The sequence below is a fragment of the Myotis davidii genome, unplaced genomic scaffold (assembly GCF_000327345.1).
Source record: "Myotis davidii unplaced genomic scaffold, ASM32734v1 scaffold238, whole genome shotgun sequence".
In the NCBI taxonomy this organism is placed as follows: Eukaryota; Metazoa; Chordata; class Mammalia; order Chiroptera; family Vespertilionidae; genus Myotis; species Myotis davidii.
Window position 1 is genome coordinate 6618227 of NW_006293779.1, and position 12149 is coordinate 6630375.

Consider the following 12149-nt stretch of genomic DNA (forward strand, 5'->3'; position numbering starts at 1 on the left):
GATTCTAGAGATAAAATAAGAAAAAGGAGTTTCCGTGCCCAGAATCCGTGCTCCTATCTCCCTCTCCCTTCCTCTCTGAAATCAATAAAGATATATTAATTTTTTAAAAAGAGGACCCTTACTAGGGTTTTACTAATTAATGCCTTACTAGGGTGCTGTTCTCAGAATGTCCACAAGAAGGCACTATTGCACTTAATTCCTTACTAGGGTGCTGTTCTCCGAATGTCCACGAGAGGGCACTCTTGCAATTCCTCTTACTAGGGTGAGTTTATTAAGTCCTTTTTATAGTAACTGTCCTATTTAATTTAGATTGAGGTTCATCCGGAAAGGACAAACTCCATTATTAGCACTTCAAGTAAATTATAAGTTTTATAAGTGCTAAGGATTATTATTAATATACAAGTCATTTTAAATTGGCTTTTCATTGGCACTGATCTAATTCTGCAGAAGATATAAATAAGTAAAATACTGGTGCATGCCCTCACATAGTTTACTGTTTAGCTGAAGAGATAAAGTAAATATACACATATGAAAAAGTAATTAACAATACGAGGGAGTGTATGGCTAATGGCAGTGCATAGGGTTTGTGTGTGTGTGTATGTGGTAGTGTGTATGTAAAGTGCTAGGGGAGTTCAGATGCAGACAAGACCTCTTATAACCTGAGTGCTGAGTTTGAGCTGGACTTTTAAGGATAACTAAGATTTGAAATGACAAGGGAAAGTTTATTCCAAGTAGAAGGAAGAGTAATGACAAAGGCCAGGAAGTCGGGTTCTGGGAGTTTTGCCGAAATGGAGAGTTTATATAGAAGGGTTTAGAGCAGCGGTTCTCAACCTGTGGGTCGCAACCCCTTTGGGGGTCGAATGATCCTTTCACAGGGGTTGCCTAAGACCATTGGAAAACACATAGATAATTACATATTGTTTTTGTGACTAATCACTATGCTTTTAATTATGTTCAGTTTGTAACAATGAAATTGGGGGTCACCCAACCATAAAATTATTTTTGTTGCTACTTCATAACTGTAATTTTGCTACTGTTATGAATCGTAATGTAAATATCTGATATGCAGGATGTATTTTCATTGTTCGCGACCCACAGGTTGAGAACCGCTGGAGAAGACAGATTAGGGTCAGATTACAGAGGACCTTGAAAAACAGACAAAGGAATTTGGATTTTGAGGTCTTGGCAATGAGAAGCCACTGAAGATTTCTGAGCTGAAATAATGTTAGTGGTGTGCAGTGTTGGCTAAAGTTGGGAGGAAAAGGAGCCAGAAAGACGAATGAAGAAGTTCCTACGGTTGTCTAGTACACGATGACCTAAACCAGAGTGGGATCAATGGCTCTTGGAATGAAGAGAGAAGGAGATTTAGAAAGGCTCAGAATCAAACACGGCTTTAACCTTTTGGTCCTCTGTGACTGGGAAAATGGTAGCAATATCAATAGAAGTAGGTTGTCAGCAGGATGTGCTATTTTACGTATAAGATTAGTTTATTTTCAGACATGTTGAATTTGAGGTAACAACAGGACATCTGAGTAAAAACTAGTCTAGCAGATATTGGAGATGGGGATCTAGTGTTGGGAGGGAGGTCAAGGCTAGACTTAGGCACTTTGTTGTTATTGTTGGAAGTGGAGGAGGTCTTGCCTGGCTGGCATGGCTCCGTGGTTGAGTGTCAACCTATGAACCAGGAGGCCATGGTTCGATTCCCGGTCAGGGCACGGGCCGGGGTTGCGGGCTCAATCCCCATTGTGGGCTGTGCAGAAGGCAGCCAAGCAGTGATTTTCTGTCATCACTGATGTTTCTATTTCTCTCTTCCTCTCTGAAATTAAAAAAAAAAAATTAAAAATAAAAAGAAAGGAGAAAATATCTTCAAAGAAAAGAGCACAAGGATTGAGAACTAAACTAAAAGCATACCCATATTCGATATTAAGGGGAGAATTACAAAATTATTTTTCTTTAAAATCTTCACTTTTAGCATTTGTTTCAGTTATTTTATACTTTTGCCTTTAAGAATGCTTTCTCATAGTGAGGAATGAAGACACCAACCATGTGAAGAAATGTGTTTATTTTGTATATGTTCACAGAGGCTATTTACTAAAAGCATGTGTTTTCACCTTTTTAGAGCTGTATTATAAAGCGATACTGTGAGAAAAGATTTGTGTCGAAATACCTGGCAACCATTGGAATTGACTATGGAGTCACAAAGTGAGTATGTTGTAACTTACGTAGAAATTCAGAACCCTTCTAAACGCTGTCTGGAAATAGAGTCTGAGATAAATTGGGGAAGAGTAGGAGTGAGGCCTTGCAGATGCGCGGAGATCACCACTCAGCACCAGCAGCCGCGCACTCCTCACTGAGCGGCAGGCCTGGCGACGGGCATAGGTCTGCCTGTGGAGCAGGTCAGCGTGGAGCCGAACTGGCAGGCGTCGCTTTTCAGGAAACGTGTTTCTGTAGGAGGTCCTATTAGCAGATGTGTTTAGAGCGTTTTGAAATATCCTCTCTGAGAAGTCTAAAGATTATGTGGAACATTTTCTATCAGAGAACTTGGTTGATTTGTGATCTTCAGAGCCTGTTGGGCTTGAGGAGAGAAATGACCAGGAAGAATGACATTGGGAATAATTGAGGGTGTGTTTGGAGATGAATCAAGAGTGGATTGAGTTGGGGAGGAAGCATTACATTATAGGAAATAGTACTGACGAAGAGTAGAATCGAGGTAGACAGCACTCCCTGAAGGTGGAATCTCAGGCACTGACTATTCTGGCCCCAATTTCCCTTCTACACCCCCTGTCCCCCGTCTCTCCTCTCTTATTACATTCCTTTACACCTTCGCTCTCCATCCACACTGAGCTGCCATCATGCTGTCCTATCAGGTGCCAGTGTTCACTCTGCACCTGAAACGGCCCTTCCCCTCATCTCTCCACCTGCCTGTCCCGCAAGGTGTGAAATACTCCTGTGCCCAGAGGCCTTTTGAACACCTGCTTCGTCAGTCAGGACTCATTTTGGTCGCAAATGACAGAAATACTAAAATTCTCTGCTGTTTATGGTACTTACCCTAAATTACTTTGTGTTATTATTATGATTTGTATATGTTTAATGTCTCCCGCTAGATTGTAAGCTCTGTGAATAAGGGGCAATTAGTATAAATTATCTCCCAGTGCCTGGCTCAGTGCTTGTATGTAGTAGTAGATGCTCAATAAGTATTTATTGTTAGGTAAGATGGATATATCTGAATAGGAAGTTTGCAAGATTAGAATATTAGCAACATTCAGAAGGGTAGATAAAGCGATGGGGGCGGGTATCTATAGTTCAGGGGACAGGATCTCATCAGTGATGTGTGGGGGGATCCTGTTGAAGGCAGTTTTGTTTTGAATCATGTAAGTAGCTATTGATTCATCTAAGAAATGAGAATCGCCATATTACGCCACAGAATGGTGGTTTATTCAACAGGCTCTTCTGTTTCTGGCTGAAATTTTTTTTGGAGAAGGTGGTTATCCCTGGTGAGTCAGGAGGATATAATTGCCAGAAACCCAACTTAGACCAACTCCAGCAAAAAAAAATAAAAAGGACGTCAATTCACAGAATCCAATTACACAGATGTAGCTGGGCCTCAGAGATGACTGGAACCAAATATAGCCAAATCATTTCCCTCTCTCTCTTTCTCTCCCCTCCCCCTCCTCTCCCTTTCCTCCTCCCTCTCTCCCTCTCTCCCCTGTCCCTGTTTTGGCTTTCTCCACACAGCTGCCAGCAGCTCTCAGCCTCTCCCTGTAAATTTTACTTCCAGCGAGGGAGCGAAACTAATATTCCAAGTGTAAAAATCCCAGGGAAGGTTTTGGTTGTCAGGTAGGACAGACGCCTTTCCCTAACTCAGTCAGCCGTGGGATCACGGAGAACATTGGCACTACCAGGTACATGGGGTGGAGGGGTACTCCTTGGCCATTCCATCTGTCCTGTTTTCGATATGGTGAACCTCAAATTGCAGTATTCTGAAGAATTGCTTGTAGAGTTTGTCAAAATGCAGATTCCTAGGCTGAGATTCTGATTCCCGGGTCTGTGTTCTCACAGCCCCCTGTCAGGATGCCGGGTCTTCAGGCCCCAGCATAGGGAAGCACCGCCCCGAGGTAACGAATTGCCATTTTCTTAAGGCAGTTTCTCTGGCTCCGAAATGAAATTGACCTCTTTGGAGTTTCAGTGCGAGCACTGTGTTACTTCCTGACTGTGTCCATCAGTGCCGTGCCTTCGCAAACGCTATCTCCTAAGGTGACATTTTCTAATTTAAATTACTGTGCCAGGCCTTTTGTGGATGCTCGCACACTCTCATTTTGTTTGTCTGCTGTTCGCACGTTCTCTTTTGTTAGATGGATTCTGATGTCACATGTGCTTCTCGCGTTTGGTGAGATCTGGGAGAGAGCTCCACAGAGGGAGTCACCACAAGACGATGAGTGGTGGTTTGTCGGAATTAAATGTGCAAATACCAGAAAACGCTGTAGGAAGCGGGGTTTCAGAACTGAAAGTAGATGTTATCCTTTGGACAGAGAATAGTAATGAACACACCGGGAGACAGCGGGGGACAAGGGAGCAGGTGCCGATGTCCTGGTCCCCCCCACCCCCGACCCCCGAGGGAGTCGTACCAATGCTAAGACTGAAATACTTACTTAAAAAAGACGCTCGTTGGTTAATTTATTGTTATAATCTCTATTCTTTAACCTTAGTGGAACCTTTTGGGAAAGAAATATTTATGTGGTGAGGACACATTTACATTGAAAGCTCAATTTTTTGTCTTTTTACTTTTTGTTAAATTCAATAAAAAGTAAAACTTATACTTTTTATTTCAAAGTAGTAAACCCATATTTATTAAAATGTCTATTAGTCTTATCTATGCATAGAAAGAAGTCTGCGGTGATTTTCATCTGTTAGTGATGGTTTTTTCTGGGTGATATGATTTGGGTTTACTTTTAAGCCTTCACCTTTGTATTTTCCTTTGGTGTTCGAATTATTTATCAAGTTTTATTCATTCATTTTCCAGTAGTGATTTTTCTTTTTTTAAAAAAAGACTTGGAGCAAAAATGCTATAATGTTAACAGTAGTTAATTCTAATTTTAATGGTGGTTATTTCCCTTTTTGTTCTGTTCTTTATTTTCAAATTTCTGAAAGAAAATTGACTATTGCTATTGCTCAAATGCAGCTAACAAGAAAATTAAACAGATATTGTTAATAATATAATTTGTTACAGTTCTGCATCATAACCGAGTATAACCAGCAGTAATTAAGATGTCTTACTAAGGGAAACAAAATATTTTGTTTTCCTTCCTCTCGCTCCTACCTGTCAGTTTTCCTTAGTCCCGCAGCACGAGCCGCCCTTGGTGAGGGAAGGGGGCGGGCAGTTGGAGGTGAGCGAGGGCCTGTGCCAGGCGGGCTCGGTGTGTTAGGATCAGGAGGCAGGGTGCCTGCCAGGGTGCGGCTCCTGTGGCAGAGATGATGCGGGATCGAAGAGGCACTGAGAAGCCCTCTGAAGGTTCATACACACACGCCTTTAAAACGTATGAGTGACAGATATTTCTAAGTGACAAATAATATTAATGTGAATGCAGAAACCATGACCTTTGGGATTTTTTTTTTTCGTGTGAACATTCCAGGGTACAAGTCAGAGACAGAGAGATCAAAGTTAACATCTTTGATATGGCCGGACACCCCTTCTTCTATGAGGTAAGAAAGCCTTTTTGAGAAAACCTGTATCCAGTATTGTCAATGGTTTAGCCAAAGATCCTGAATTACCTGAAACAACCCATATTCAAATCATGTGTAAAAATAAGTGTGTTTAGCTGGTGTGAGACATTTCACTGTGAAAGGACTGCTCTTTTCACTGTGTACCTGAGCCCAGACGTGGGTGCGTCCGTGGCAGGGCACGAGTGATCAGGGTCCGCTCAGCCACACTGGCCTGGCCTGGGTTGGCCTTCCTTTCAGCCCTTGGAAAATCCTCTGGTCTCGATTTCCGATGAGAAATCGGTCATTTGAAATGTTTTTTCCCCAGGGGAGAGGTCTCACTTTTCTCTGGCTGCTTTCCTGATTTTCCCTTGGTCCTTAGTTTCAGAGGTTGAATTGTGATGAGTTGGCATGGAGGTCTTTGCTTTTTCTGTTTGGGGTTTCCTCAGCTTCTTGAATCTGTAGGCGTATGTCTCTTGCCACATCTGAGGAGTTTTAGCCATTATTTCTTTGAGCGCTTCCAGTCCCACCCTATTTCTCCTCTCGGGACTCTCGTCTTGTAGTCCCAGGGTCCCTGAGGCGCTGTTCTATTTGTTTGTTGTTTGTTTCTCTCTCTATTGCTTAGGTTGCCTAATGTTATTGTCTGCCTCTAGTTCTCTGAGTCTTTCCACCGTCCCTTCCATTGGTTGTTGAGCTCAATTTCTAAGCTTTTTCATTTTGGTTATTGTGTTTCTCAGTCATTTATTTTTCTGAAGTCTCCACTCAGCCTTTGCCTGGGTGGGTGGGGGGCTGGAGAGGCAGAATTTTTTGAGGTGTCTGGCGGAAGTGAGTGGTTGTTGTCTAGTTTCTTTGTCCTGTGAGGCTTCCCCTTTCCTGGTCTTCTGTCTGAAGAGAGCAGGCTCTGGGGGCGTTTGTCTGTCTGCACCCTGTGGCGTTTCCAGGTGGACCCCCAGCTCCCTGTCTTGCATGTGTGAGGCAGAGAAAGCCCAGGGAACTCACCATTGTCCGTTCCCCAGCTCCCGAGCTTGTCTGCCTTCTCTCCGCCTTCCCGAGACTCGTTCTGTCTGGTTTCTGTGTGCTGCCCAGGCGTTTTCCTGTACTCACAGGAAGAGCAGGGAAAAGCGCATCTCCATCCTCCTGGAGGGAGGGAGGGAGACTAATGCCCTTGGTGGTGCTTTGCCGTCATCACCTCATTTCCTTGTCATAAGAGCCCTGGGCAGTGAGGAGTCTCCCGTTTTGCAGATGAGGAAACAGACCGGAGAGGCTCAGGGCCCGCCCCGGGCACACCAAAGTGAGTGAGCGTGAACCAGGGGTACCGGCTCCAGAGCCGTGTTCCCGTCCACGGTGGCTCAGTGTGCAGTCTGAGGCTGCTGCTCAGCTCCAGGCGCAGAGAGACCTGCCTGCCACCCGGGGTGGGGTGTCTAAATGGCTGTACCTGTTGCTAATACCTGTGTCATTTTTGCCTTAAGTTCTTTTTAATTGTTCACTCAGCTTCCATGTTCTTCCTGAGCAGAACTTGACGTCATTATGTTATTTTAAGGTCTGCTAACAGCACTTAATGATTGGTCGCCTCTGGGGAGTGGAACTGGGGGTGAGGAAGGCAGGGCAGAGGCTGCTGTTTCCATCCCAAGCCCTTCTGCACCGACAGATTTTGTTAATCCTGTTACTTTGATTTTGTAAAACGTCCCCTGAAGTGAGGCCAGCAGATACTGAGATACAACAGCAAATGCTGTGAACACACAAAAGAGCGGACTTTGCAAAGATAATGATTCTCTTCTTTTGAAACAGACCTATGTGGGTTTGTACCTTTTCTTATAAAACCACAAAACCCCTCCAACTTGCTATTTCAGATTTTGTGCATCTGTTCTTTTATGTGAAGGTTCGTAACGAGTTTTACAAGGACACACAGGGGGTGATGCTGGTCTATGATGTTGGGCAAAAAGACTCCTTTGATGCCCTTGACACGTGGCTGGCGGAAATGAAGCAAGACCTTGGACCTCACGGGAACATGGAAAGCATTGTCTTCGTAGTGTGCGCCAACAAGGTAACCGCTTTGGAAATAGTCCGCTCAGCTTTCTAGATTTATTATGGAGGAGCGCAGCTCTGAGTGTGGGGGAACATAAAAAGGAAAGTTCCTTTTTCGGTAATATAGGAATCAACAACTTTTCAAAACATAGGTCCCTAACACAAGAACAACAACAAACCAACAGCCAGCCTCAGGCTTTGATCCATTTTATGTCTGGTGGGTACTTGGGGAAGCGGATGCTAATCCTCACTCGGATCTGACGGATCTGACGGGAGGAAGGCAGTGAGAGGTGAAGAGTGGTCTGGGGAAAGGCGTGAAAGCAGACCCGCCCCCCTTGGGTGCGGCGGGTTCTCCAGGCATAAGTGGGAAGTGTGCTAACAGGCCCTTGCTTTGCCACAGAAAATCAGCCCCATTCAACATTACTCGTGGTCTTGTCCCGTTGGGTCCTACATTTGCTGTGCGAGCGCCGGGCTGCATTAAGAATAGTATTTGCCTATAAAGACTGACAGACCTCACTGGGCCGTCTCTGGCCCTCACGTTGCTGTTTCAGATTGACTGCACCAAGCACCGCTGTGTGGATGAAAGCGAAGGGCGTCTTTGGGCCGAAAGCAAAGGGTTCCTGTACTTTGAAACTTCAGCACAAACTGGAGAAGGAATTAATGAGATGTTCCAGGTAACCCGGCATTTTGTGGTTCTAAAATCTGTGTCGAGACTGACCGTGCCAAATTCTAGTTTAAATTGTGAGAAGCAAAAAGGGACTTTCTCATTTGAATGAGCTTTTTCTTTTCAGAAGCTGGTGAGAAAAAGAGAAAGAATATGAATATGATATGTGTGTGTGATATCTGTCTGCTGTCTATTTCAGACCAGACCTGGCTGATCTCAGAGTTACTTGAGGAAATTCTTCAAAATACAGGTTGCTGGGTTCCGGGCCCATTGGAAGCGTAATGTTGTGATGGAGCCAGGAATCTATATTTTGAAAAGCTTTCTAGGTGATTCTGGTGATTATCATGTTTAACAGCAGCTATTTTACACTTAACTTCAGTGGACAGAGAATTTCTTCCAAACTACCTTTGGTTACATTTCTATGCAGATCGGCTTGCCATTGCTAAGATAATCCTATATTGTGGCCATATGAGGCGGTTACAAATCCAGCCAGTCACGCACAAAAACAGGTCTTGCCAATCATGTAGGCAGTAGAAGGATGCATTCACAGTGCAAGCTGAATAGATGGCCACTTTTTAAAAATTTACTAATCTTGGATAATTTTAAGGGGAGGAGGCTGTTGAAACACTAAGTTCTAAAGTCAAGTCAACTCTTAATGACAGATCCATTTGGAAGTAAGTGGTGGCATGAATAATGCATTTTTTTCTTACGACTACATCTGATATTTTGGGCATTTTCAGCATTTTGAATAAGGTAGCTATACTATAAAGAGTTGTTTTTAATTATTGAGTGGGATCTTACTTAACCTTTTATGCGGAATTTTCTCCTCACAAGCTGTCACCCCTCCTGTTGGGAGACAGGTCCCATCCTCGCTGACGGGCTAAATTGGGCATCAGTAGCTTCTATTTCAAGACCAAATAAGGCTGGTGTTGTCTTGCCACGACTCTCTTCTTGTGAAACAAACCTATGTGGGTTTGTACCTATATATGTGCAATAATAATACTTAGCCATTTGGATAGTGCTTTACAATCCTGGAGGGTTTACATATTGCATCGCCTTTAAGACGCTTAGCGTGCGGCAGTTACCGCTCTCATTTCCGATAGGAGAGCACCTGAGAGGGGCGGTGGTTTGGTGGCGGCATAGATAACAGCTGCTGAGGTTAAAGCAGCACTTTCACTCTATTAATTCATTCTCTTCTGGTCTCTGTTGTGTCTCCTGAGCTGTTAGCACCCATTCTTACTCTTACTCCATTGTATGTAATGTCTTTCCCCCTCCAGTTACTTTCTTTAAAAAAAATTTTTAAAATTGATTTCAGAGAGGGAGAAAGAGAGATAGAAACATCAATGATGAGGGAGAATCACTGATCGGCTGCCTCCTGCACGCCCCACACTGGGGATTGAGCCCACAACCCAGGCATGTGCCCCGACCGGGAATCGAACCGTGACCTCCTGGTTCATAGGTCGACACTCAACCACTGAGCCACGCTGGCCAGGCTCCCCTCCAGTTCCTTTCAAGAGCTTCTCTTTCTCATTGATTTTCAGTAGTTGTGCCATGTGTCTGGGTGTGGTTCTCTTTACGTTTATCCTACGTGGGGCTTGTTGAGTTTCTCGGATTGATGTGCAGGTGTTTTTCATGAAATTTGGGGAGTTTTTTTAAAAATATATTTTTATTGATTTCAGAGAGTAAGGGAGAGGGAGAGAGAGATAGAAACATCAATGATGGTGAGAGAAAATCATTGATCAGATGCCTCCCTCATGCCCCCTACTGGGGATCAAGCTCACAACCCAGGCATGTGCCCTTGACCAGAATCGAACCTGGGACCCTTCTGTCCCCAGGCTGATGCTCTATCCACTGAGCCAAACCGGCTAGGGCTTGGGAGATTTTTTTAAACCTTTATATTATGCCTTATTCATTCTCTCTCTCTCTCTCTCTCTCTCTTTTTCTGGGACTCCAGCTACATAGTAGATCATGTGATTTTTGTCCCACAATTCTTGAGGCTATGTTTATCTTTATCCCATTTTTTTCTCTATTTTTTAGATTGCATAGTCTCTGTTGCTCTGACTTCAATCTGCTGTTGAATGCACTGAGGGAATTTTTCAGTTCAGCACTCCTCAGTTCTGGAATTTGCATTTGGTGCTTTTGGGCGGCTCCCAATTCTCTGCTGAGAGTCTCTCTCTTCACTCACCAGCAGTATATTTTCCTTCACGTCTTTGATCGTACTTCCCTCTGAAATACTTGCTTTATTATGAATTTTAAGAGTTACTGAAATATATTAAAGTCCTTTAGTTGATACTTATAAGGAATCCCCGTTTTTGCCAAGTCAGTTCCACCGTGGGGTGTGGTTTTTTTTGCAGACCTTCTATGCAGCCATAGTTGACTTATGTGAAAACGGCGGGAAACGTCCGATCCCAAATAGCAGTGCTAGTTTCACCAAAGAGCAAGCAGACACCATTCGCAGAATTCGAAATAGTAAAGACAGTTGGGACATGTTGGGAGTCAAACCTGGAGCGTCAAGGTAAGCAGTGCTCTGTGATGGTAGTGCTGAGCTCTACTGGTATTATAGAGCACGGCTCCATTGTCAAAATCACAGGCACGAAATATCTTCACACAGTTGTCTGGAAATACAGGGGTGTGTGGACATACATTAGATGACTTGCTAACACTTTTTCACTGAATCAGAAGCAGCTTTGTGTCTTTGCTATTCAGGTGATAGCAGTTGCCTGATGTGATAACTATGTAGACCAGTGATGGCGAACCTTTTGAGCTCGGCGTGTCAGCATTTTGAAAAACCCTAACTTAACTCTGGTGCCGTGTCACATATAGAAATTTTTTGATATTTTGCAACCATAGTAAAACAGACTTATATTTTAGATATTTATTTTATATATTTAACTGCCATTTAACAAAGAAAAATCAACCAAAAAAATGAGTTCGCATGTCACCTCTGACATGCGTGTCATAGGTTCGCCATCACTGATAGTGTGTATGCAGAAATGCTTTTCGAAATGGTATGCTCTGCTCTTGTTGAATTAAGAGCCTTGAAGCTAATGAACCTTAAAAAAAAAATACCTTACAAAAGAGAATTCTTAAATTATAGAATTTTAGAAGAGGAAAAAATGTTAGCAATCAACGTGTTCAAACATTTCATTTTATAACTGGGAAAACTGGGACTTAGTGAGACTAAATACATTCAGTAAACTCAGGGGTTAGTGGTAGAATTGGTTCTTGACCCTGAACACACCATGTGTGTGTTTGTGTGTGTGAGTGTGTCTCTCTCTCTCTGTCTCTGTCTCTGTCTCTCTGTCTTTCTCAAAATTCCTACTAGATTCTCATCTGTATGTATTTATGTTCCTTTATTTTAGCCAAAAGAATTATTTGGAAGAAAAAGAAATATAATCACTACTCTTTGTTGCTGTGCAAGAGTAAATCATTGTTCAGTATGGTCATAGAACTTTTTTTCCCAGTTTTAATGAAATATAATTCACATGCAGGAATGTATCGTTTAAGGCGTACAGCCCAATGATTCAACTCACAGATACTGTGAAACAGTGACCACAAGTTTAGGTACTATCCATCATCTCATAGAGAAAAGAAAAGGTTTTTCATTGTAATGAGAACTCTTGGGATCTACTCTCTTAAGAACTTTCGAAGTTTGCCTAACTTTTTACTACAGAACACTGTTCCTGTGCGTATTATAATTATACGAGTCCTCAGACCTTTTGCTTTTGCACCATAGCTTTTCTCCCCATTGTTCTCCCTTCCT

At 43.1% G+C, this 12149-nt stretch overlaps 1 protein-coding gene across 1 annotated transcript in view; it reads left to right on the top strand.

The window, feature by feature from the left end:
* DNAJC27 (DnaJ heat shock protein family (Hsp40) member C27) overlaps positions 1-12149 on the top strand; it is a 47505-nt gene that overhangs the window by 31874 nt on the left and 3482 nt on the right. Inside the window, exons 3-7 of the mRNA XM_015566432.1 lie at positions 2120-2202; positions 5631-5700; positions 7577-7741; positions 8274-8396; positions 10741-10901. Of these exons, the coding sequence (XP_015421918.1) occupies positions 2120-2202; positions 5631-5700; positions 7577-7741; positions 8274-8396; positions 10741-10901 (602 nt within the window). The remainder of the gene's footprint in view (positions 1-2119; positions 2203-5630; positions 5701-7576; positions 7742-8273; positions 8397-10740; positions 10902-12149) is intronic.